This window comes from Euleptes europaea, chromosome 7, assembly GCF_029931775.1.
Source record: "Euleptes europaea isolate rEulEur1 chromosome 7, rEulEur1.hap1, whole genome shotgun sequence".
NCBI classification, from domain to species: Eukaryota; Metazoa; Chordata; class Lepidosauria; order Squamata; family Sphaerodactylidae; genus Euleptes; species Euleptes europaea.
In genome coordinates this window covers 22435610-22462802 of record NC_079318.1, presented here as the reverse complement: position 1 = coordinate 22462802, position 27193 = coordinate 22435610, and the positions used below count along the sequence as shown (strand labels likewise).

At 42.1% G+C, this 27193-nt stretch overlaps 1 protein-coding gene across 1 annotated transcript in view; it reads left to right on the top strand.

Annotated features, from left to right (window-relative positions):
- The first annotated feature begins 12148 nt into the window (after positions 1 to 12148).
- WDR27 (WD repeat domain 27) overlaps positions 12149 to 27193 on the top strand; it is a 117428-nt gene continuing 102383 nt past the window's right edge. The window contains exons 1-10 of the mRNA XM_056852973.1: positions 12149 to 12340; positions 13814 to 13955; positions 15668 to 15792; positions 17881 to 17994; positions 18714 to 18765; positions 19985 to 20055; positions 22145 to 22256; positions 25772 to 25904; positions 26394 to 26497; positions 26817 to 26884. Of these exons, the coding sequence (XP_056708951.1) occupies positions 12149 to 12340; positions 13814 to 13955; positions 15668 to 15792; positions 17881 to 17994; positions 18714 to 18765; positions 19985 to 20055; positions 22145 to 22256; positions 25772 to 25904; positions 26394 to 26497; positions 26817 to 26884 (1113 nt within the window). The remainder of the gene's footprint in view (positions 12341 to 13813; positions 13956 to 15667; positions 15793 to 17880; positions 17995 to 18713; positions 18766 to 19984; positions 20056 to 22144; positions 22257 to 25771; positions 25905 to 26393; positions 26498 to 26816; positions 26885 to 27193) is intronic.

Here is a 27193-nt window from a genome sequence, read left to right as displayed (position 1 = left end):
AAAATCAGATTTCCCAGTCCTTGTAATTTGTTTTCTTTTACATCTGACTTTTAACAGCCAATACTTAAATCAAAATGCAAAGGTAAACAGGAGAAATTTCCTAAAGGAGGAGAGGACTGAGGTATACAAATGCTTGATCATTACTAAAGGGAAGACTTTCCTTGTGCAATGAAAGTAACCGTACTTATTTAACTATAATATGAGGACACAGAAATAGTTTTCTTGCCTTTCTTAGACATGGTGAGAGGGCATACATTTGCAGTTGGAAATCAAAACATGCAGGGTGGGGGGAGAGCCTGCTCCCCACAATGTGTTTGAGAGGAACCGGTCGGCTTCCTCACAAACAAGCACCCTAAAAGTACCAGTTAAAACACACACACACACATAAGCTTATTTTTACAAGAGCATAATATGACTAAAAGCTACACATTTTTCAATTTCAGGGCTAACATTCAGGGCTAAAAGACAAAAGAAAAAAACCAGGCCTCCATACTAAGGAGGCTTTTGTCACTATACTAAGCATAAAAACCAGGCCTCCATACTAAGGAGGCTTTTGTCACTATACTAAGCATTCATTTCTTCTTTATCATTACTCAGAACAAACCCTTATTTTCCCCTCATATTGCTTTTGTACACACTTTTACATTCATACACACAGTAAAGAAATGGATGTCACACACACAAGAGGACTCTTAGGCGTTGCAAAGCTTCCACTTTACCACCAGGCAGCGGCCAGTGGTCGATCCACACATAGTCTTTTGAAAGCCATGACAAAGCGAGGGCACGAGGCTTAGGCATTAGTGACTAAAGTAGCCTTTAATTGAGACAAAAGGTTTCGTCCCAAAGATTGATTTTAAGTGGGACGACAATGGAGTACATACTCCCATCTAATGCAGTGGAACCCCCCACCCCCCAGACAGCAGATGAACGTTCTAGAGGCCAGGAGGGGTCCCAATCATGAAAGGTGGTTACAGAAACATCAGCACTAGTATCAAGGAGATTTTTTAACTTTTACCTTGAACCTCATACTCACGACTTGGTTTCAGAAGTCAGATGTTTTCAGGACCAAGGTAATCTGTAAGGAATCAAAAGACAACTTCCCCTTGTCCCCCTCCCAGTGCGGGAGTGGGACAAGGTGCGCAAGGTGCGCACAGGAAGCACCCTCCTTTAATTTGAAAGGAAGAGCGCTCCAACACTGCAAGACAATAGGTACATTATCCTGGACCACAACACTGCTCTGACCCATAAGCCTGATCAGCAGTGATATCAGCAGTGACACTGAGCTGGGCTGCAGCACCATCCCAGACCACATACTGAGTCTTCTGACTAAGAATCAGTCTCATCAAATCTTTCCAACTTTTAGGCAACATACCATGACCAGTACAAAGCCCCTCAATCATACCTTGAAAGTAGGTTGACTGAAGGCCGTTCTCCTTTATTGCTTTATTCAACTCCCGAAGAAGTGAATAAGGCAAAGGAGCCCATTGCAGCGTGACAATCCCCTGAGCGTCTTGCTCACGCGTCAATGGAAAAAATGCAGGCGGTTCCCCCTCCCACTCTTCGGAAAAATCCAGGTCCCCATTGCAACGGGCTGCCTGGACTGCCAGCGCCACTTTTGATCGAGGCGGTGGACAAGCAGGAGAAGGAGGGACAGGTGAAGAAGGCATGGGAGTTAAAGACGAGGCTGCAGGGAGGAGAACCAAAGACGAGGCTGCAGGGAGGAGAGCCGGATAGGGGGGCGGTAGCACCTCCATAGCAGGTTGCAAGAGCATGTTGGCCACTGGCGTCCCAGCGCAGACAGCTCTATCAACTTTTTGCCAGGCAAGAATAATTTGCACTGGTGCACGAGGCTCACCCTTCAATTCCCTTCCTATTCGTTCCCAGTCTCCTGGATTGAAAGTGCCTTCCTGGGGATACCAGGGACACTGACAATCAATCTCCCGTAGGAGATCCTTGAGATCTGCCACTGACATTGAATCCCCGCCACACTGCCTAACCAACTGACGAAGTTCTTCAGCATGCTTTACCTGTTCCGTAGATAATGTTTCACCCATACTTACCAAAGGGAGCCAAAAGCCGAGGGAGCAAAAAGCCGAGGGAGCTGACAAGCCGAGGGGGCCGAAGCCGAGAGCGCTCAGAGACTTGCCAGCCGTGGTAAGCGGGCAGAGTCCGTTGGATCACGTCGAATCACGTCGGCGGCACCAGATGTGGGAATTGGAAAGGAAGGAGACGAGTCAGCAATGGCGGTGCAACCAGACCTGGCCCTTGTGGGCCAGCGGGAGTTTAATATAGAGCAGAAGGCTGGAATGTAACCTCTGATCAGCAGAGCAGGTCAGCAGACCTGAGTAACTATGGTAACCAAGACTGTAATCGTTTACTAGGACATGATGCGCAGTAGATACAATTCTACTTCAAGGAGCTGGGACCAAAGAATGTAGCTACCCGAGAACAAAGGCAGTCTGTACCAACTGCCCACTCAAGGCCTAGTGACGGGATGTTCCCAGCGTCACGACTGGCTTGCTTACCAGCAATCCAGCTCGGCCAAGACCTTACACCCTAGCCCTATACCCTATAGCTAGACCCCCCAAGACCCCGCTCTTAACGGTGGTGTGCCAACAACGTATAGAGCAAGACCTTGTTCTTTACAGCGGTGGCGTGCCAACAACGCCGGGGGTTTCGCCATGGGTCTAGGGGTTCAAACCCCACAGTATGTATTTATATGTGTGTGTGTTTGTATATGTATATATATTAATTTATTAATTATATATATAATTAATTTATATATCGATATATTAATATTAATATATTAATATATTTTATATATGTCTGTGTATGTATATATGTATATATATATATGTATAAAAAAGAGTATATATATGTATATATGTATGTATGTATTTATATATGTGTGTGTATGTGTGTATATGTATATATATTAATTATATATATAATTAATTTATATATCAATATATAATATTAATATATTAATATATTTTATATATGTGTGTGTATGTATATATGTATATATGTGTGTGTATATGTATGTATGTATATATGTATATATATATGTATAAAGAAGAGTATATATATGTATATATGTATGTATGTATTTATATATGTGTGTGTATGTGTGTATATGTATATATATTAATTTATTAATTATATATATAATTAGTTTATATATACATACATTAATATATATATATATAATTTTTATAACATAAAACAAAACAAAACAAATACAATACTAAAAAGAAAATAAGAAGAAAATACAAAAAGAGTATCAACTATGTGCTCTAATGGTTACATTCAGGATTACAAAATAATAGAAAAGGGCAAGAGTCCAGTCGCACCTTAAAGACTAACAAAAAATATTTTCTGGCAGGGTATGAGCTTTCGTGAGCCACAGCTCACTTCTTCAGATCTGAAGAAGTGAGCTGTGGCTCCCGAAAGCTCATACCCTACCAGAAAATATTTTTTGTTAGTCTTTAAGGTGCGACTGGACTCTTGCCCTTTTCTACTACTGAAGAAGTGAGCTGTGGCTCCCAAAAGCTCATACCCTGCTAGAAAATATTCTTGTTAGTCTTTAAGGTGCGACTGGACTCTTGCCCTTTTCTACTACTGAAGAAGTGAGCTGTGGCTCCCAAAAGCTCATACCTTGCCAGAAAATATTTTTGTTAGTCTTTAAGGTGCTACTGGACTCTTGCCCTTTTCTACTACTGCAGACAGACTAACACGGCTACCCACTGTGAATTACAAAATAACAGAATTGAAAAAAAGGAAATACCCTTTTGACCCACCGCCCACCATAAAAAGGGACCCATCACCAGACTTCCGAAGGAGGGTCTGAACAGTTTCAAAAATTACATTATTAACAAAAAAAATAGAAAAGTGATAAAACTTATTTCCATAACTCACTAACTAAATTAGTAAAAATCCTTTTTTGCCAGTTTATCCCAATATGTGGCGGCCTGGAGGAGGCTGACTCTTGACGGTTCCGCTGCTCCACCTGGACTGGCCTCCCACCACCACCCCGCGGGTTTGAGGGAGGGAGAAGAGTGAGAGGACGGGGCCCTGCGGGGGGGTGGGGGCTTGGGGAGTGCCTGAAAGTGTTTCCATGGTAGCGTGGCGTGACGGACCCCGCTATCCCGGCCATCTGCCCAGAAGACTGGCTCATAGAATCATAGAGTTGGAAGGGACCCCCCAGGGTCATCTAGTCCAACCCCCTGCACAATGCAGGAAATTGACAAACACCTCCCCCACCCACACTCCTAGTGACCAGAAGATGGCCAAGATGCCCTCCCTCTCATCATCTGCCCAAGGTCACAGAATCAGCATTGCTGACAGATGGCCATCTAACCTCTTCTTAAAAACCTTAGGGCTACCAGGTCCCTCTTCGCTATCAGCGGGAGGTTTTTGGGGTGGAGCCTGAGGAGGGCGGGGTTTGGGGAGGGGAGGGACTTCAATGCCATAGAGTCCAATGGCCAACGCGGCCGTTTTCTCCAGGGGAACTGATCTCTATCGGCTGGAGACCAGTTGTAATAGCGGGAGATCTCCAGCTAGTACCTGGAGGTGAGCAACCCTACCAGTGACCCCCTACTCCATGCCCAGAAGACGGCCAAGATGCCCTCCCTCTCACAAACTGCCTAAAGTCATAGAATGCCTCTATTTAGAGCTCCAGTTAACACCAAATATCGAGGGGAGGGACTTCAATGCCATAGAGTCCAATGGCCAAAGCGGCCATTTTCTCCAGGGGAACTGATCTCTATCGGCTGGAGGTCAGATGCAATAGCAGGAGATCACCAGCTAGTACCTGGAGGTTGGCAACCCAACTCCTGGAATTAAAACAAGGAAGGGGGGAAATGTCCTTTTTACTAAAGCATTGACCATTTTTTTCCTGTGCGCGTTCTGTGCACTCAAAGAATGCATGACTAGGACCCGCTCATGCTTTTATGCCATCCCAAGCACCCTCCTTCCCTTCCGAGATAACAGGGTATTAGTGGTGGTGGCAGGGGTGAGAGGAGGCAACCTCACCTCCGGTCAAGTCAACACTGATTTAGCCCTGCAGGCTTCTTAGGTGGTGAACGCTGAGTGTGTGTACCCCAGTTAGGGTTGCCACCCTCCAGGTGGCACCTGGAGATCTCTTGCTATTACTGTTGATCTCCAGACGACCAAGATCAGTTCCCCTGGAGACAATGGCTGTTTTGGAGGGTGGACTCTATGGTGTTACACCCTGCTGAGGTCCCTCCCCTCCCCAAACCCCACCCTCCCAGGCTCCATCCACAAAATCTCCCAAGTATTTTCCAATCAAGAGCTGGCAACAATATTCTTGCTTTGAAAATGCGAGCTAAAAATAAGCCCTACTTAGTCCAAGGTTTGCTATACTTTGGGGATGTTCAGAGTGCTTTTTCTTTACTACCTGGTAGCCACACACATCTATCTTTTTTTGCCATCAAGTCACAGCTGACTTATGGCAAACCCACCCCGAGATCTCATGAGTAGGGTTGCCAGCCTTCAGGTGGTCAACAAAAATAGAGAACCTGTGCTGCGGTAAAAGTTAAAGGAACAGCACGAAAGCTCAAAAATTAGACAACTATTTCACATGTATCAACCTAAATGCATAAACAAAAATCATCATATACATACATCATTTATGGATGCACATGTTTGTATATGATGATTTTTGTTTATGTTAAATAGTTGCCTAATTTTTGAGCTTTCGTGCTGTTCCTTTAATTAACTTAGCCTTCATGTGGTGGCTAGAGATCTCCCATTATTACAACTGATCTCCAGGTGACAGAGATCAGTTCACCTGGAAAAAATGGCCTCTTTGGAAGGTGGATTCTATGGCATTATACCCCATTGAAGTCCCTCACCTCCCAAACTCCGCTCTTCTCAGACTCCACTCCCAAAATCTCCAGGCCTGGCTCCAATGAGTCCTCCCTAAATGGCCAAAATAGGACTGGAAAGGGCTCTGCTCCTTCCCCTTGCTTTTACTGACAGAACCAAGCCTTGGAAAACCATGGTTGCCTAGCAACAGCCACTAAGGGAATCTTTTGCTTAAAGTTACAGGCTGTTTATCATTTTTGGGTTTTTTAAACTGCCCAATATATTTTTATTTTATGATTTCACATTTTTCTGCAAATCTGGGGCCCTTTTCAGGTTTGCAGAAAGATTTGTCATCCCCTTCACAGCTCCAGTCACTGGATTTAAGTATCCAAAGATTTGGCCGAATTCGCTATTAGAATATAAGATTATGTGCCTTTGTCTGACCTCCAGTAAACAAACAACTATGATTATTTAACGTAGAGAGCAATCCTAGCCAAGTCTACTCAGAAGCAAATACCATTTTATTCAATAGGGCTTTCCATGAAAGTGGTGTTAGGATTGCAGACATCGAAGAGTATCAAAATCACTAAAAAGGAAATCCTACTATTATACCAAAGTTAGAGGAGTATGATTGCACAGAGCAGAAAAGCAGTTATATGCAATGAGCAAATGCTTTATAAAAGCTGGGCGCAATGAACGTGAGAAAAGTGTAAAGAAAAAAAAATGAAATTCCCAAAAAATGTTTGTGGCATCATTTCAGGCAAATTTCGCTGCAGAGCCTTGGAACATCATCGTTCCAAGCCACTTGTGCTTCAGTTCTTAAACCATTTAATCCAGAGTAGTTCTTATGGAATTACACAAGTGGTTTAAAGATGTCAATCATACGGTGAGTTCCCGGACTTTATACTTAGAATTGTGCCAGCACAATGTCAATGGATTGCAACCGAGCAAGTATAGCTCCATCTGCCAAGAGCAGCATCAAAGTCAGTCACATTCAATAAGCAAACTAGTTGGCTTTTGTCTTACAGTTATAACACGTTAACAGCTAGATTTACAAAGTACTTCTCTTACAATGTTAAAAATACTTGGAAAACTCTAACTTGCATGCTGTTCCTATTTTATATGTACACTGCTCACAGTATTGAGCTTGGATACTCTTTCTGGGGCATATGTGGTTTCTGTTAGAGATGTTTCTCCTTTGATATACAGTGTTTCTAAATAATAAGAATGGGAAGATTAAATTACATATGGAAACACAATATTTTGTCTGTTTCATATTAGATTCACATGACTTTAAATGCAATCCTGCACTTAATTACAGGCATATAAGTCAAACTGCAGTCAACAGGATTTATACCCTAATTCTAAACTCATTCAGCCAATGCAATCCATAGTCAAAACCAGACCTGATCCAGGAAAGCTAGTAATCCATGTGGGTGAGCCCATAACCAACAGGCAATCTAGTTATTGCTACATATGGATCCCTAGGTGGCAGCCTACAACACAGTTTATCCATTAATTTAGCACTTTATACCCAACTTTCTGCTTCCTTTTAATAGTCCTCTGATTTAGCATGATTTCAGACCACATCCTGTGCCAGTAGTTAAACACTTGTTGGCCCAAACAAACATATTATGTTTAATTTGCTCTTTATTTCTTGAGACATTCTTCAATATTGGCAAGGATTACAGAATAGATCTATCAGAAACACTATGGCAAGCGGGCCAATGGATTCTTCCCAGCACCACACAAGCACAAAGAGTCATTACTATTTATTACAAAACAGAATTTATCTACACAATACTGGGATAAGAAATATGGACTGGAAAATAAATTTAGCAATGTGTTTTTCATATTACAGAAACATATTTGAATAAAGTCCAAATATATGAACCATAACATCAACTCCATGGGGAAAATGCTTTATGAAAAACACAGACAATGTTAGGACAGGGTGGTCAGTGTATTTAGCTAGCATGCAACAAGTCAAGACCAAAGCACAAGTGTCACCTAATGCACACCACAATGCGCCCAGTGCCTTGTGGTGGTTTTTGCTTTTAGTCTATTGAGCTGGGGAGTAAGTTGCACTGAAGAGCCAGGCAGGAGAAGTGAAGGCATAAGCGCAGGCCACAGGATCTATTGCTTCTGCCCTGCTATATCACAAACCATTATTTCTTACAGAACCCATGTACCTGGCTGCCCTCCCTGAACTTCATCTGCCCCCACATTTCCAACTTCCAGGAATTTCTAGAAGTATTCTGCCCAAGTCTCACCCCCACAACTAGAAGGCCTGGTGCCCAGCATAGGTGTGTAGAGGCTAGTTCTGACTGCTCAGTGGTAAGATACAGCCACATTATACATGCTCAAAGACACTATTACTTCACATTGCAAAGCTTATTCCAGTCATAATTTAAGGCCTGAACTAACCCTCAGGGCAATCCCAAGCAGAGTTATACCTTAATACATTGACTTCAGTAGACTGAGAAGGTGTATCTTCCCTTACAATTCCACTATGTGTCCCTCCTCCAGTGCTAACAAACATACTTCCGTCCAATCCAAAGCTTTCCTCTCCTAGCAGACCCTTTGGAAACAAGAACCAAACACCATCAGCCCCTTGTAGTGGGGAAAAACCCTTCATTTTAAATAACAGTGCGAAGAGCAAAGTTGCCACCTGTACCTAACAGACTAGTACCATTAAAATGAAACAGACATTCTCATAAAAATGGCAAAACGTCCACTTTTTCTGTGCCCCTTTAGGACGCACACCTTAACTGGGTGAGAGAGTTTGTGCGTCAACGAAACTGGGAGCAATACCGTACGGATACCCTGGACCGCCAACACTCCCCCCAAAAAAGTGGGTTCTAGATCCAGTCAAGCCTGAACTGACCCTAGAATCTAAAATGAATAAACTGAGGCTGTCGTACTTTGGTCACATTATGAAAAGACAAGAGTCACCGGAAAAGACAATCATGCTAGGAAAAATGGAAGGCAGCAGGAAAAGAGGAAGACCCAACAAGAGATGGATTGACTCTACAAAGGAAGCCACGGCCCTCAGTTTGCGAGACCTGAGCAAGGCTGTTAAGGATAGGACGTTTTGGAGGACGTTGATTCATAGAGGGGGCATTTATGCACAGGTGGTTTTGCCTTGGATTTGCCGCTCTCTAGATGCACATTTCCCCCATCCAAATTCTCTAAACTCAACAATAAGCCCCCATGCAGAGTTTTGAGAAGTCAGGTGGGGAAAATGTGCATCTAGAGAGTAGCAAATCCAAGTCAAAACCTCCCGTGCATAAATGGCAAGATAATTCACAGTGGGTAGCCTTGTTAGTCTGTCTGCAGTAGCAGAAAAGGGCAAGAGTCTAGTAGCACCTTGTGTGTGTGTTAAGTGCCGTCAAGTTGCTTCCGACTCATGGCGACCCTATGAATGAAAGTCCTCCAAAATGCCCTATCTTTGACAGCCTTGCTCAGATCTTGCAAATGGAGGGCTGTGGCTTCCTTTATTGAGTCCAGCCATCTCTTGTTGGGTCTTCCTCTTTTCCTGCTGCCCTCAACTTTTCCTAGCATGACTGTCTTTTCCAGTGACTCTTGTCGTCTCATGACGTGACCAAAATACGATAGCCTCAGTTTAGTCATTTGAGCTTCTAGGGTCAGTTCAGGCTTGATTTGATCTAGAACCCACTGATTAGCACCTTAAAGACTAACAAAAATATTTTCTGTGGAGATAATTCACAGTGGGTAGCCGTGTTAGTCTGTTTGCAGTAGTCAAAAAGGGCAAGAGTCCAGTAGCACCTTAAAGACTAACAAAAATATTTTCTGGTAGGGTATGAGCTTTCGTGAGCCACAGCTCACTTCTTCAGCTGTATCTAGCTGTATCTGAAGAAGTGAGCTGTGGCTCCTGAAAGCTCGTACCCTGCCAGAAAATATTTTTGTTAGTCTTTAAGGTGCTACTGGACTCTGAAGGTGCTACTATCTGAAGAAGTGAGCTGTGGCTCCCGAAAGCTCATACCCTGCCAGAAAATATTCTTGTTAGTCTTGAAGGTGCGACTGGACTCTTGCCCTTTTGTACTACTGAAGAAGTGAGCTGTGGCTCCCGAAAGCGCATACCCTGCCAGAAAAATATTTTTGTTAGTCTTTAAGGTGCTACTGGACTCATGCCCTTTTCTATAAATGGCAAATGTGGCCATGAGTCGGAAGCGACTTGAAATCACTTAACACGCACGCACACACAAGATTAATTCAGCATCCCTGCTATAAAACACACAGGAAGGGACCCTGCAGGTCGTTCAGAAGAACCACCAAAACCATAACAAGAAGCAGTCTCGCTTGGCGGCGGGACGGCTGGAATTGGCCCATTAGCCTTGCCGTAGGCGTCTTCGCTGCCTTGGCAACCTGTCGCCTGTCGCGTTCGGCCGCCCGCGTGAAGCGTTGGGACCACCTCCGTCTTCGTCTTTCACGCCGGCAGCGGTCATGAGCAGAAGCCGGCCAGGAGCTGGGAGAACCGACGAAAGCGCCCCCACCGTATCCAGCTAATAAGGCATTAAGGAGATAATAATAGTTTAGCTCTTTTAAATTCATACTTCGAAATTTTAAGGTGAAGGAATATATATATGTGTGTGTGTGTGTGTACAGATGACTGGGGAAGGCCCTGGCAAACCACCCCGTAAACCAAGTCTGCCTAGCAACCGTCGGGATGTGACGTCACCCCACGGGTCAGGAAGGAGCCGGTGCTTGCACACAGGGGACCTTTGCCTTTTTGTGTGTGTGTGTGAAGTGCCGTCAAGTCGCTTCCGACTCATGGCGACCCTATGAATGAAAGTCCTCCAAAATGCCCTGTCTTTGTCAGCCTTGCTCAGATCTTGCAAATTGAAGGCCCTGGCTTCCTTTATGGAGTCCATCCATCTCTTGTTGGGTCTTCCTGTTTTCCTGCTGCCCTCCACTTTTCCTAGCATGACTGTCTTTTCCAGTGATTCCTGTCGTCTCAGGACGTGACCAAAATACGACAGCCTCAGTTTAATCATTTTAGCTTCTACGGTCAGTTCAGGCTTGATTTGATCTGTAACCCACTGATTTGTTTTTTTTTTTTTTTTGGCAGTCCACGGAATCCGTAACCCTCTCCTCCAACACCACATTTCAACGAAATCTATTTTCTTCCCATCAGCTTTCTTCACTGTCCAGCTTTCACACCCATACATAGTAAAAAAAATTGCCTTTTTATACCGTATTTATGCACCCTTCAGGAGTTAAATAGAAGTGCAGGGCATTTGGCACAAAATGTGCTGGGGCAAAAAACGCATGGGAGGTTTTGCCTTGGGGTTGCCGCTCTCTAAATGCACATTCCTCCCCCCCCAGCCAAATTCTCAAAACTCAAAAATAAGCCCCCATGCAGAGTTTTGGGAATTCAGATGGGGGAAATGTGCATCTAGAGCAGGGCGGGATTTAGGTTTGATGAGGCCCTAAGCTATTGAAAGTAATGGGGTCGGTCCTTTATGTGTCCAGCTGTTCTTTGTCAACAACAAATTGCTGCTGGTTTTTGTGTTGAATATATGGTAATTTATGGACCTAATAGGTATCTAAAGCCATTTGCACATAAAAATATGTATTTTATCAAAGTAATTGTTGAACTGAAATACAATTAAGAAGTGTATTAATAGTGAAATAATTATTAAGCTCTAACTTAAATAATAATAATTTTTTATTCATAACAAACGTAATAATGCAAACACATTGGCATTTGGCAAAAAGAAAAGTTCCTTTAGAAACACAATGTACATCCAGGTTTGTTTTTTTACTTTAAATTTTTTGGGGGGCCCCAAGAGAGTGGGGCCCTAAGCTATAGCTTGTTTAGCTTATACGTAAATCCGGCACTGATCTAGAGAGCGGCAAATCCAAGGCAAAACCTCCCATGCGTTTTCCCCCCTATAGTGTTTGATAAGGTTATTGAGTACTTTAAAAGGTAAAGGTCCCCTGTGCAAGCACCGGGTCATTCCTGACCCATGGGGTGATGTCACATCCCAACATTTTCTAGACAGACTTTGTTTACGGGGTGGTTTGCCAGTGCCTTCCCCAGTCATCTTCCCTTTACCCCCAGCAAGCTGGGTACTCATTTTACCAACCTCTCCGTCGGGATCGAACTCAGGTCGTGAGCAGAGCTTTGGACTGCAATACTGTAGCTCACCACTCTGCGCCACGGGGCTCCTGGCCCCATGTTTGATAAGGTTATTGAGTACTTTAGGTTGAGTTAAAAATAGCTCTAAAATTAGTGCCAATGAATAATATTTTTCTAATTATACACTTACTTGGTGTCTTTTTCAGCTGTACTATGGAAAGCCCCGTGGATCTCTGTTTTACTGAAGAAGGATGTAGCAGCGGTATAGTTCTCGAAAAGCAAGTGTTTCAATCCAAAGTGCCAGAATCCCATGTTCAGCTTGCTTGCGGCCTTCATTACTGTGCTTTTCCTTTGAATGGGAATGAGCTTTGTATATGGAAAACGATTGATGACACTGACCACCAGGTTAAAAAAAACAACAACCTTGATTCTCTCAGTGTTCACTTTATAAAAATGCTAAAATCGATGGTCTTAGGCAGTGGTTCCCAAACTGGGGGTTGGGACCTCAAAATGGGTTGCAGTGTTCTTGCAGGTGGGTTGTGAAGTCAAGAGGGAGGAGAAACAGAATGAGCTGTGAGGGGAGGCTTTTGGGTAGGGGCTTGAATGCACGTTTTGGGTTGACTTTCCATAATGTGTGAAAAGACTGTGAAAGACTAGTCAATTGCTCAGTAATGTTGTATGTTTACAAATATTAAACAAGAAAATAAAATAAAACTTGGCCAGTGTTAAATAATAAACTGAGCTCCTGCATTTTATGTTGGGGAGGAGGAAAGTACTAAGAGTCACTTCACAACTGAGTCTTGAAAACTATGTCAGGTTTAAAAGTGGATTCCACTTCAAAAAGTTTGAGAAGCACTGATCTAAGGATAGGATTGCCAGCTATGGGTTGGGAAATACCTGGAGATTTTAGGGGTGGAACCTGAGGGAAGCAGGGTTTTGGGGAGGGGAGGGGAGGGGAGGGACTTCAGTGGGATATAAAACCATGGAGTCCACCTTCCAAAGCGGCCGTTTTCTCTAGGTGAACGGATCTGTGTCGGCTGGAGATCAGTTGTAATAGTGGGAGATCTCCAGCCATCACCTGGAAGTTGGCAACCCTATCTAAGGAATGAAGCCCATTCTCTACTTTTCCTGGGTGTGTCCTCTTGAAATGAATGGAAACAGTTGTTGGGAGATCATATCCAGAAAAACAAATATAACAGTATTGGCAGTGCAAAGATGATCTAAAGTCCAGGTTTGAGTTTTTGTTTTTGAAGAGAAAACATAACTATTTATTGTGGCAAGTACAGCAGTAAACTGTGGCTTAATGACAGAGTTACATGCTGTCCAGTCCTATGCACATTTACTCAAGTTAAGTTCTACTATATTCTATGCGTTACACTTGGGACACACAAGTAAATGTAGACACACATGTATATGGAAAGAAAGGCTGGTTTGTGCTCAATGGGATTTACTCCCAAGAAACTATGCCTTATTTAATCAAAACTGAGTGGCCAATGCCTTTCACTTTATTTCCCATTGCAATATCTGTTGTCCATCAAGAGTGCCTTTTTTAGTAATGCTTTCTGTGTGTAACATTCAAATAGTGAATGCAAAAAGAAAGACACAGGAATTAGCCAACTTCTGGAATTCCTTTGGGAGGCCTGCCAAAGCTGGAATTTTAGGCATTTAAGCATTGTAAATATCTATAGACTGGTATTCCTAGCCAGGGTTTAGAAGACTATTATTGTAGCTATGTTTATAAGTTGTCTAAAATGTTAAGAGCTACAATAAATCACACTGAGACAACTGGTACATAAAATGAACGCTTGAGAAGAAACGCGAGTTTTGCTTTTGTGTATATTACATGCATGTCAAAATACTAATAACATATTTTGTCAGCCATTACACTTAATAGGACATCACCATTCAATTACTGCACTGGCATTTGGGAGCAAAGTCAATCCACTCCTCATTTGTTCTGCTTCATGTGACTATGTGATCGTGTGGAACCTGGACGAATGTTTGAAGAAGGTGCTACAAGGTGAATACTGTATATTTATTATTGCACCTGGACTAAACCTTCTCAGCAGTTCCAGGTCCTCAGAAAACTAGACGTAGTGATTGAAAGGGGGGGGGGGGCAATATGTTGAGACAACATCACAGAAACAGCTGTATTTTATTTCCATACAAATCTGTATCCGATTAGATACTGTAAGTTAACTGACTATAGATTGTTAGGTGGGGATTTGCTTCTCTGAATCTTGGGAGGTGTAGACTGGAAGAATAATTATGTTTTAAACTTCTGATTTTGATTTGTTTTGTCATGTTGTAATGTAGAAGGCCAAAATAAATAGTGCCAGCTGCATACTGAACTTTGGGGCATTTTAACATGATTTCAGTAATAAAACAACACATTGTGTAAGAAAGGATATGGTAAATATGGAGGTGAACGTAAATGGAATAAAAGAAAAAGGATTGAGCTGAAAAGTCCAATAAATACTGAATGTTTAAGTTACATCATCTCTCTCTCTCTCTCTAATTTTCAATGTGGCCCCTTTTGTTAAAACTTAAATCTGGAGATGGGAGACATGAACAGACAAGACAGATCTTTGTACAACCTGAGAAAAGCCTCAGGTTTGCAGAAAAATATGCCGTTAAAAATCTAAAATAATAGAAGCAGTGCCTATAGCTTTAAGAAAAAGTACCCTCTGTGTCTGCTGCTAGGCAGCCACGACAATATTGCCTGCATTTTAAACCTTGGTTTCTGACAGTAAAAGAAAGTCCAGTATGTTAACAGAAATGGAGGGGGTGGGTTAAATCCCTACAAAACAGAGGAGCAAGGATGGCACAGGCACAGACCACTTAACTCCCTCTGCCTGGCCTCTTTTTCCTCTCCACTGCTGGGTGAGTTATGGAGGTGGCAATGATGTGGGAGGGCAGGGGAGGAACAGGCGACACCACTGCTGACCTCCTGTCTCTGTGTGAGCCATGGAAGTATTGGTGAGGCAGCTGCCACTGAGCCCACCACTGCCATGTGATCTGCAGAGGGGTGGCAATGCAGGCAGGTGAGGGAGGAACAGGAGCCAGTGAGTAGATGGACTGGTGAGGGAGGAGAGGGTGGGTTCTCTCCCCTCCAAATCCCCCAGGCCTCTCTCTCTCTCTGTGTAAAATATAGTTTAATTAGAATACGCTATTGAATAATTACTGGCTTGCATACAATTACCAAGAAATGTTTGAAGTTCTGAAATAAACTCTCTCTTGAAATGCTTTTAAGTTCTTCTGGGTTTTGGTTTGCAAGTATGAAAATCAGAAAGGCAGTTCTAAATGTTCTAGTAACAGGATTTTGAAAATGTGAAAAAAGGACATTTTAAATGTGTTTGCATCAGGTTTTTGAACTGTTTGATAGCCATAGAGGTAGGCTGATTTGCAGTTGCATTTCAACCAGCGATGTGGGGCAGAAACTTTTTCCACCCCGCGTATGTAAATATAGTCTAATGTCAGGGCTGTTTTGCTGCAAATCAATCTTGTTAGATAGGCTAAATGTGAGATATGAAGCTTGGACAAACCCCAGTGCTTGTACATGGTCCAGGCTTGTACATGGTGTATTTGCTTCTTTTTACTAACATTATTTAAATTTCGCTAATATTATTTACGGTAAAAATCAAAATTATTTAAATTTGAATAGGAAACATTTCCAGAAAAGGCCCCGATTCATATATATTTCCTATTAATGGAGCTTTTCCATTGCTGCAGGGTTAATGCCACAAGGCATTGTTATAGGAACACTTTTGGGAATGGTACTTTATGTTCGATTTAGTCCAGATGACCAGACTGTGGCAGTATGTGCTGGCAATCGGATATTCATGCTAAATGCAAAGGTGAGAACATGTATTTCTGTTCACTTTCAAAATTAAAGTACATATTCATGTTTATATAGCTGTAACTAACTAAATGCCAGAAATCTGTGAAAAGTATATTAAATGAGGAGGACAGTACGGTAGCATACCCTGGAAATTAGTAATGGGAAAGCTCATTTGATAGCATAACAACCCAGTCATGCTTTATGTAGCTTCCAGCTATTCAGGAGATCTTGTATATGAGACACTCATGATGGTTTGTGCCAAAGGCATTTTAACTAATAACACCAGATGTGCCTAGGAACCCAGTAATGAGAGAGGGCCTGGTGTCATATTCCTGATCCTCCAGATGCTTGTATAGTTCCCCATGTTCTTTTCTCTTGTCCCGTGATTGTTTCCCTCCCTCTCTTGTTTGTACAATCCATAGAGTTCTATGACATCCAAATCATGCAAACTACAGTTACGTCCAAGCTTGCTTTCAAACTAGGAATTGAAAACTGTTTTAATCGATAGAGGAGGATATCCTTAAGAGAGCTAGTCCTCCCATCTTGCTCTGCAGTTAGGGTCGAGCTGAAGAACTCGTAGAGCCTTTCCGTTGTTGGTGGAGGCAGGTCCCCAGTGCGTGCCCTGCCTGCTGTGCAGAAACAGGACATTTTCCAAGCTCTGTTTATTGTCTGCCATTAGAAGTCTGCGAGAAAAGAAACAAGTAAGAATCATGGCAAAGCAAGCATTAGAAAGATCTGCCGTTTTCTCACCACTGTAAGGCTGATGTCAGCAGCTGCCAAAGCCGAGCAGCGGCAGCTCTCCAAGGACTTGCCTGATCCAGATGCAACAACAAATTTTGGTCAGCTTCAATAAGGAGGGTATGGAATTGGAGAATGACAACGGAGGAGGCAGAGGGAGCTGCAAACTGGTGGCATACTGATCCAGCAGACCATATTATGGAAGACTGGGAATATGATGTCTGAGCCAGACAAGCATAAATAAGTGATGTATTGGAATCTATAATAATAAAAGGTAGTGTCCGTCTGCGGCAAGCACAACTTTTCAGAAAATAACACTAGGCTCCTGAAAAATCGGTACTTCAAAAATTGATCATTGGAGATGCAGTGCCAAACATGAAGGAAATCGAAACATCCTGGCCCATATTAGTTCCAGAGCCACCCCAACCCCACGCTCTTTGTGACGGAACCTAAGGTTGTCTGTTTGCGGAAGGCATAACACAACAGAAAATAAATTGGCCACCATCTTAAGGACACTTGTGGGAATTGAATGCCAAACTTGAAAGGAACTGGAATATCCTGGCCCACATCTCAAGAAACCCCAATTTTATTTGCCATGGAAACTAAGTTCTTTGTGGTGGCATAACTCATCAGACAATGAAGATAATCAAAATTGGCCACCAGCTTCAGGATGACGATGAGACCTGCAGTGCCAGAAATTAAGGGATTTGAATATCCTGGCAAATCCAGAACATTTCTCTGGTATTTGCAGTGGAAGCAAAGGTTTTTACTCATGATAGGCCAGGAAGGTGTAGGCAGTACAGACAAGGAGGGTTGAAAATATCCACTGTGTTACAAAACAAAGGGTGTTTAACAACTTCCTTAACCTTTCAGAACCTGTATAGCGTTGCGGTTAGAGTTTCTGACTAGGGTCTAAGAGATCCAGGTTCGAATCCCCGGACTGCCCCCAAGCTTGCCAGGTGACCCTGGGCCAGTCACATTCTGTCATCCTAACATGTCTCACATGGTTTTTGTGGTGAGGATAAAACAGGACAGGAGATGTAAGCCACTGGGAAGATGTCCCCATTGGGAAGAAAGGTGGAGTATGACATTTGTTATAAAACTAATTTTGGCTATCGTTCACACAAAAGGATGATAGTTTTGCTGTTGTGCCATCCAGTATAGCTGCTACTCTTGGAAGGAAATCGGAAATGCTCATTCAGTATTCAGTCTTCTGTGAAATGCCACAAGCACAGCAAGCTACGAGTTGGCAAGCGGCCATGCCAATTGTTTGCAATAAGTGACATTATATGAAAAAACAGTAACAAACAGTATCATTTTAATTTTTTTTCCAATTTGATTTGCTTGTTTCATGGATTAATTTTAGGATGAGGCTATACTTGCTGAATTGGAAGGCCACCTGGCTCCAGTGACCGCTGCTGAGTTTTGTACTTGGGAGAAAAATATACTTATATCAGTTTCTGAAGATAGAAGCTTTAAGGCAAGGAGCTTGTATCTGGTTTTTTTAAAATATATATTCCAGTTGGATCAGGATATGGGCGCTAAAAGTAAAAGCATTCAGTTATTGAACATGAAATCATTGTAAACTAAAAGCAATGAAAGGGTATTCTCATTAGTAGATTACCTATTAAACTTGGTAAACGGCAACTTTCATATCTGCTTTCCCTAATCAGATATTAAAGGTGAAAATTGGATACCAGGAATAATGGGATTTACTATGTTACTTGGTCTGTGGTGCTCAGTCCCCATTTTGTGAAAACTCCCATTGGTTTTAATGGGTCTATGTTTTATCCTTTTTTGTTTTTAAAGCAAATTTAGCATAAAAGTGCCCTGCTGGGTCAGATTGGTGGTCCAGCTAATTGTCTGTTGTTTTCAGAGTGGCCACCTAGTTGCTCTGGAGGGCCAACAGACTGGTCACACAACCCAAAAACCCTCCCCAGTTGTTGTATACACTGAGTTTAGTATGATTAATTCCAAAAATACATGTTTTAGCTTCAGTAATTTTCTATGTCAAGAAACAATTAGATCTCTACACAGAGAGGATTTTAGAACAGCAGTAGTGACAGTGAATACATATTTGAAATCTTGACTTTTCCTTATTCATCATATCACTTTATGTTGTACTCCAGTGGATGTTTTGGAAATTTGTTTCTGTTATGATCTAAACTGATATTTAAATGTTACCATGTTTTTCAAAAGGTATGGGACTATTGTACTGGACTATTAATATATCAATCAACAGTGATAACAGGTAGGTTTTTAAAGATAAATGAGTCAATATCAATGAATCCCTCATTTTATAAAGTAATGTTTGGAACTATATAAAATAATGTTTTTTATAAAGCAAGTAATAAGGTGCCCTGACCTGGCTAGCCCAATCTCGTCAGATCTTGGAAGCTAAGCAGGGTTGGCCCTGGTCAGTATTTGGTGGGAGACTATCAAGGCATACCAGAGTTGCTATGCAGAGGAAGGCAATGGCAAACCACCTCTGAATGTGTTTTGCCTTGAAAACCCTATGGCTGCAACTTGATGGCAAAAAAAAGTTACAAGGTAAATTTCATAAAGTAATGTTTGGAGTAAGAAAAAATTGCCAATGCAGGTAGGGAAAGGGTTAAACATGTGCCCACACACATACAGATGTACACTCACACCTTGCTGGTTTTCTGCTTCAAGTTCTCTCTTCTGGAAACTTTTCCCTTAAAATAACAGCTCTCTTAATTGCATTTGTGACTAGCATGCAACTCACCTCAGTTTTGTCTACTGAGTTTCATTTTCACCGTTTCCACTCTCTTTCCACAGAGAAATAGTGGATAGTTTTCATTTCCATCTAACATGGTGAGAACAATTCTTTTCCTCTGAGAAATTTCAAACTGTACACTTATGCTGTTCCACTTTTCACATTTGCTACATTCATTATTGAAAGTTTATCTCTGTTGCTGCGAGTGAACAGCTGATTTCACAACCACTCATTCCCGTTTTGTCCAACTGAAGTCAATTGACAGTGCCAATTACTGTATTATCAGCACTAAAAGGTAAAGGTCCCCTGTGCAAGCACCGGGTCATTCCTGACCCATGGGGTGATGTCACATCCCGACGTTTCCAAGGCAGACTTTGTTTGCGGGGTGGTTTGCCAGTGCCTTCCCCAGTCATCTTCCCTTTACCCCCATCAAGCTGGGTACTCATTTGACCGACCTCGGAAGGATGGAAGGATGAGTCAGCCTTGAGCCGTCTACCTGAAACCGACTTCTGTCGGGATCGAACTCAGGTCATGAGCAGAGCTTTTGACTGCAGTCCTGCATCTTAACACTCTGCGCCACGGGGCTCCTATTGTTAGCACTAAGAACGTCTATACAACAACTTGAATGAACAAAGAGTTCCTGCTGCTTCATCTTTGTACTGCAGGCGATTGAACTGGTGCGATGCATTTCAGTGTAATATATTAAGAATAACAGTGGCATTGTTTTATACAGCATTTCCTCTCTTAAGTCTCTTCATTGATGAAGAAAATAAACAGATTGTCACTGGATGTGCAGATGGACAAGTAAGAGATGAAATATAATTTATTCTGTCAACCTTGGTCAAATATCCATCGTGTTTTTGTGTATCTTCAAATGTCTGAATTTGAATGTTAGATAGCGAAATCATGCTTTTTGGTTTATTAGTGAACATTCGAAAAACTGCTGCCACATCCAACATAATGTTGGATATTAGGAGCTGCTTTACACTGATTGTTATCCTAGTTTAGTCAAGATTGACTGACAGCGGACCTCTAAGATCTCCCTCCTGTCATATGAGAGCTTTTCTATCTAAAGATACTTTGGACTGGATATACATAAACATGCATAGGAGGTGCTTTGCCTCAAAGCTTGGGATCCAGAATACATGAGTATACACGTCATTATGACAAATGAATATGTATCTTTTTTATAATCGACATATTGTAACGCACCTTTATATTGTATTTACTAACAAAGTGCAACACTGGTTTTAAATTATGCCAGTACAAATCTGAAATCTAGACAATAAACTAGTTAATTCATTTAAGCCAATTAATTCCTCAAATGTTCAAGTCTCTAATAACTTTAATTAAAAAGGTAAAGGTCCCCTGTGCAAGCACCGGGTCATTCCTGACCCATGGGGTGACATCACATCCCGATGTTTACTAGGCAGACTTTGTTTACGGGGTGGTTTGCCAGTGCCTTCCCCAGTCATCTTCCCTTTACCCCCAGCAAGCTGGGTACTCATTTGACCGACCTTGGAAGAATGGAAGGCTGAGTCGACATTGAGCCAGCTACCTGAAACCACTTCTGTTGGGATCGAACTCAGTTCGTGAGTAGAGCTTGGACTGCAGTAGTGCAGTTTACCACTCTGCGCCACGGGGCTCATAATAACTTTAATTACTATCTGTATAAATGATCAGAAATTCTAAATACCAAATATAGATACAAAAGCATAAAACATCTCCATGCTAAGTTCCCATGCTGGGATAGATTAAATAAAATAAAACAAAAAACCTCCCCAACAAATACTACATCAGAATTTTAAGGGAGGTATTTAAGGGAGTCTAACAGTACAATCCTAAGGGTGTGTGTGAAAGGGCTTTTGAGGCAGCGTGACCACGGTGCCGATGTAGATGCCACTAACGCCAGCTAAATGGGCATTTACACCAGCACAGGGCCACTTATGCCAGTGCTGGGGAGCACTGCAGCAGTTCCATGCATGGCTGCTAGTGCTGCAGCGGTGGCAGCATATCTCGGTGCCAAATTTAGCCTCACCCCTTTTGCTGGTGCAAACTTGCGCCTGCAAAACTGGTGGCACAGCCCCCGTGGAACTGAATGGAGCAGTTTCACTGGGCTTGGGGGAAATTTCATTTTCGCTTTGCAACTGCGGCACAGCAAACCGGTCAGGAGGTGGATCAGTGGCGGCATGGCTGCACCATGCCCGGCTGTGCCTCAACTACCCCCTCCCGTGGATTGTGCTGTAGATCCATGCTAATTGTAAATAGCCTAGCTGAACTAAATCACCAACTCCTAAGTACCAATAATAAATAAGAATATTAAAAATATCAACCTTCAGCCACGCACTGAGAAAAATGCCTCATTACCCCCCCATCAACCCAATTAACAAGGAAAAGGAGGAATGCAAACTAGCCCTAACTTTAAAAACCACCAAACAAGATAAGAACAAAAGAATAAGCAATAAATTAAAATTCCAAGTGAAGAGAAACTGATAAAAATAGTACTTAAAAAATAAAGGTAAAATCCCCGAGAACAGAGCACAGCTTTCAAACGTCCCACATAACATGGGAACTGGAAACCCCCACTAGTTTTAAATAAGAAATATTAATACAACTCAAGTTTCATTTAATTTACACTTTAATTTATGATTAAAATGGTCAGTTGCACATTCATTAGTCACATCATAGTCTATGTAGTACAGATCAAAGGCTGATAATCTTTATGGTAGCTCGAAAAATTCCTTTGCGAATTAAACTCTTTCACATGCAAGCTACTGAGAATTCTGATTTTTAGATCAGCTTTATTATATTGACCAAGTATGGCCACAAGCATGCCTTTGAACTCAGATGATAACAAAAAAATTCTTTACAGTTTGATTTTTGACTCTTTTAGGTGTGGATCTTCAGCTTGATTAGGGGACATCAGTATCGCTGTGTGGTACATATCGATGTAAAAAAAGAGAGAGAGAAATTTTACAGAAAAATAAGGAAATCTGAACAACTAGGTAAGACAGTGGTTTCAGAAAATATTTCAAAATATTAACTGGCGAGAAGGTTTGAAGGGTGCTTCTCAGATAGAAGCTTTTTGATCACTGTTATTAACTAAGATGAGCTGTAATTCCAGGGGATTCCCAGGTCCCACTTGGAAGCTGGCATCCCTATTTTCCTTTCCCCCCCTCTTACTCTCACAACAATGACCTTGTGAGGTAGGTTAGGCTGAAAGAGCGTGATGGTCCCAAGGTCACCCGGCAAGTTTCCATGGAAGAGTATGGTTTCAGACCTGGTTCTCCCAGATCCTAGCCCAACACTCTACAACTATGCCATGCTGGCTCTGATTATTTAAGTGCCTAATTATCCTGATTATAAAAATATTGTCGAAGGCTTTCACGGTCAGAGTTCATTGGTTCTTGTGGGTTACCCGGGCTGTGTAACCGTGGTCTTGGTATTTTCTTTCCTGACGTTTCGCCAGCAGCTGTGGCAGGCATCTTCAGAGGAGTAACACTGAAGGACAGTGTCTCTCAGTGTCAAGTGTGTAGGAAGAGTAATATATAGTCAGAAAGGGGTTGGGTTGAGCTGAATCATTGTCCTGCAAAAAGTATCAAAGGTAATGTGCTAATCATTGTCCTGTAAGTATCAAGATAATGTGCTAATGAGGGTGTGGTATGTTAATATGGAACCATTGTATCCTGAAGTGATCTGATAATGTGTGCAATCCAAAGCTAATCTGCATGGCTATTGTTGACTGTAGTCTTTGTTAGTCTGGAGGTTCTCAGGACAGAATGAATAAAGCTTTTTATTTTTATTTTTGTTTTTATTTTCAAATTTGTAATCAGACATACAATTCAAACAAAACTACAACACATAAACAATACATAAACACTACAGACTTGAAATCTGTAACATTTAATAACAAGCTTTCCCTGGGTGGACATATCCAATTTGTTCCCATCTTATAACTTTCCCTACATTGACTATACTATTTATGCCAATAAAGGTGATAATTGATTGATTGGCTATACTAGCTTGTGTGTGTGTAAAGTACCGTCAAGTTGCAGCCAACTTATGGCGACCCCTTTTTTGGGGGTTTTCATGGCAAGAGACTAACAGAGGTGGTTTGCCAGTGCCTTCCTCTGCATAGCAACCCTGGTATTCCTTGGTGGTCTCCCATGCAAATACTAACCAGGGCTGACCCTGCTTAGCTTCTGAGATCTGACGAGATCAGGCTAGCCTGGGCCATCCAGGTCAGGGTATACTAGCTTAGTCACATTAAATATATACTACTTGATATAAGATCCTTCCCTCACATAATTATATACCTTATACTAACACAATGATTAAACTTTAATTTACTATCTCATTTATAATCTCTTATTAATTAATTATTGACAATAACTGAATTTCAATATAATATACTCATTTTACTTAGTGTACATGATATAGCTTGAAACTAAACTTTTTCGTTTCATTTTTAAAGAAATATATGCACTATAAAATTTCCAATTTTTTTGAAATTCTTCACCGGGTCGTCTATTTACATAAATTGTCAACTTGGCCATCACTGCATGCTCTGCTAGCTTGTTCTTCCAATCTTCTATGCCTGGGCAGTCTTCTGTTTTCCATTTTATGGCAGCTGAAATCATACACCTGAACAGTTCTTCCATGGAGTTTTCAATGACTGATGGCAAAATTCCTAACAGCATAGTTTTGGAATCCCTAGCAAATTTAATTTTTAGAATTGTTTGCATTTCATTATGGACTTTATTCCAAAAAAATTTTCATCTTCTTGCAAGACCACCATGCATGAAAAAAGTCCCATTTATCTCATTTCACTTCCAGCAATGTCCATTAGTGTTCTTATTCATTTTCTGAATGTCTTTTGGTGTGATACGATCAGTATCGTCTACTCTGACTGGCAGTGGCTCTCCATGGTCACAAGTGGAGGTCTTTCCGTTCACCTGCTACTGGTTCCTTTTAACTGGAAATGCCAAGGATTGAACCTGGGATGTTCTGCAAGTGAAGCACATGCTCTAGCACTGAGCTATGGCTCCTCCATATGATGCAACTGTCATCACCCCCATCAGTCGCCTCCTGAAACTACTCTGAATTAAATCTAATTCTGAACTTGCTTCTATTGGTTCTAGAAATATCAGTGTTTAACTGACTGTTTTGGTCAACCTGTTTCAGATGTGATATCCTTAAAAGGAAATCTGAATCCTCAGGGCCTTTTTCCTATGATATTTCAAGACAATTTCCAATCAAAGTGGCTAGGGGCTGTTTTAAAGTATGTCAGGAACTTAGGCCTATCCACCCAAGCCCTTTTAAGAAGTGGGTTGGATCAAGCAAAACAGCTGATCAGGCAGAGGATCGAAGATACTGAGCATCAAGCCGATATCTCTAGAACACCAGATTTTATATGCCCTCTGAGCACCAAATATGTGATTGCTCCAGCGGCCTATCTGGCTATATTGGAATCCAATAACATCAGGAGAGCTCTCACCCTTGCCAGGTGTGCAGTGTCGTGAGGGGACTTGGCCCTGGGCGCCGAGAGGATCTCTGGCCTGGAGGATGCGGGGGCTGACTGGCGGGGAGGATACAAGCCAGAGGTTGCCCGCAAGGTGTATCCTGCAGCAATCTGGCGACGCCCGAGGGAGAGTCGAGCTCTGACTCCCCCCTGAACTGGTCGGCTGCCCGCGGCTCCTGCGGCGGCTTCGGCTGGGCCTGTGGGTTGGTGGCCCGCAGCTCCCGCGGCGGCTCCGGCTGGGCCTGCGGGTCAGCGGCCTGCGACTCCCGCGGCGGCATCGGCAGGGGCTGTGGGTCGGCGGCCCGCGGCTCCCGCAGCGGCTTTGGCTGGGTCTGCGGGTCGGCGGCTCGTGGCTCCCGCAGCTGCCTTGGTCGGGCTCCCTCCCCTCTCACCGGCTCGGTGAGGCGCTGGGGAGAAAGAAAGCCCCGGTGACTCACCGCCCGCGGGAAGACCGGTGAGTGTGGGGGCTGGGACTCGGCCCGGGAAAGAGGGTTGGGGGCCCCTCCCGGGACATGCAGCACTCCCCTCTGCAGTACTCGAAGGCAAATTTAAGAAGATCCCTTTCATAGAAAGAAAGTGCTTGCTTCAACAGGTAGGAACGATCAAACATGATTTTATGGTGTACTTTTTACAAGGAGGCTAGGAGTAAAATGATTGATCCTTTGCTAAAGAAATTCTTGGGAGAATCTGACAAAACCAAATTGGACCACCTGTTAGCAGGCAGTAATCCCCAGATCTCGAGATATGTTGCTAGATACTGCATGTTAATATGTAGGGCTTGGAAGTCACAGCAGTAATTTTTAACTTATCTATTTTATTAATGGTCATATTTTATTCCAATAGTGTTATCTGGTTTGTCCTTAAATCTACTTGGTTTTGTTGGTAAGGCTTATGGTATGCATCGCTGTATTTTTATAATGCTGGTCAAATGACCGTAATAAATGATTGGATTGAATTGAATTGATGTGATACCCAATAGCCATTGTCTGTTTTCCTCAGATGAGGTTCAGAGTGCTTCCAAGGTATATATTCCAAATGAATTAAGGACAGAAGAAACAGTTGAGACCACCTTTCCTGTTCTCAGAATTGAGCACTGTGACAAGTTTGTAAATTTAAGTGATGAAGAACAAAGGTAAGTATATTGCTTGGTATTACTCACTTTGTGTCTAAGGGCAAAACTACACATTACACATACATAACAATCCCCACCCCCTTTACCAAATATAGCCTCTTGGGTTGCTGCTTCAAGGAGTTTCATAGTAATGACAGAACAACATGTAATGCACCTTCAGTTTCCTCTTGTGACCAAGAACAGAAATGTGATTTATATCTGTATATGGGTAGCCTGTAAACAACACTCGACTTCTTCCGCATGGATTCCCTTTGCATCACCATTGCCTCACCGCGTTTCTCTTTAAAATGAGCTTTATCTTTGTTGGAGAATACTTGTGGATCCTAACTGTAAGGAAGATCACCAGTTTGTGTATAAACAATTTCTTTCTAGTCCATTTGGGTAAGGGTTCCCGAGATCAAGGCTGTAGCATTCAAACGTGCTTTGTTGTATCTCTGATGCTTAAGGACTTAAAATAAAGGTATCCTCTTTCTCTTTGTTTTTATCTAGTTGTTCTTCAGTGAATGCTCGATGCTTGTGGATAGGAACTTCCACTGGTTTATTCATAATTAATCTGGAAAATTTTGAGGTGGAAGCTGTTTTACATTATAGAGGTATGATAGTATAATGTTGACAATAATTTGATGTGATTAACATCTGTGACTTCCTTGTTCTTGTTTCTGCTGAATTATCAGATGTGCAACCTAATAACAGGTGTAAATTCTAATGTAGTTGTGATTATTGCACTAGAAACTTAGCAATATATTTCACTCATCAATTTTAAAGTTGAGTATAATTTTGCTAAATGAAGTTCTATTGTTTAAAAGCTCATGTAAGGAGCCAATTAGAACCAGTATTTAATTGGCTGGTTTTCTGTTTTAGAAAACTGTTTTTATTTTATTATTTCTTTTCTTTTTTTGTGTGTCTGAAAAGATTACAGTGCCCTCAGTATTCAGTTTGCTGGATCATGTGCTTTAATGAGGAAGGCAGTTAGTGGTAAGGTGAGTGCAGCATTGAAACAATTTTGTTTTTTTTAAACACATAGCACAATTTTTCCTTCATAAAATAATCTTGTCACTCTATCTGAGACATGCTGCTAGGTGATGTTTTCTCCCCTGAAGCCATGAGGGAAAAATCACTGGTTTTATAAAGGAAAGCTTTATAGTGCTGTTTTATACTGAATCAGATTAATATTCCAATATTGTCAGCTCTGACGTGCTACAATTTTTCTTGGTCTAAAGCCGAACTTTTTTGCAACTGTCTTATTCAAAGTGTTTTTATCTCAAGATGCAGAAGATTGAATGTAGAGC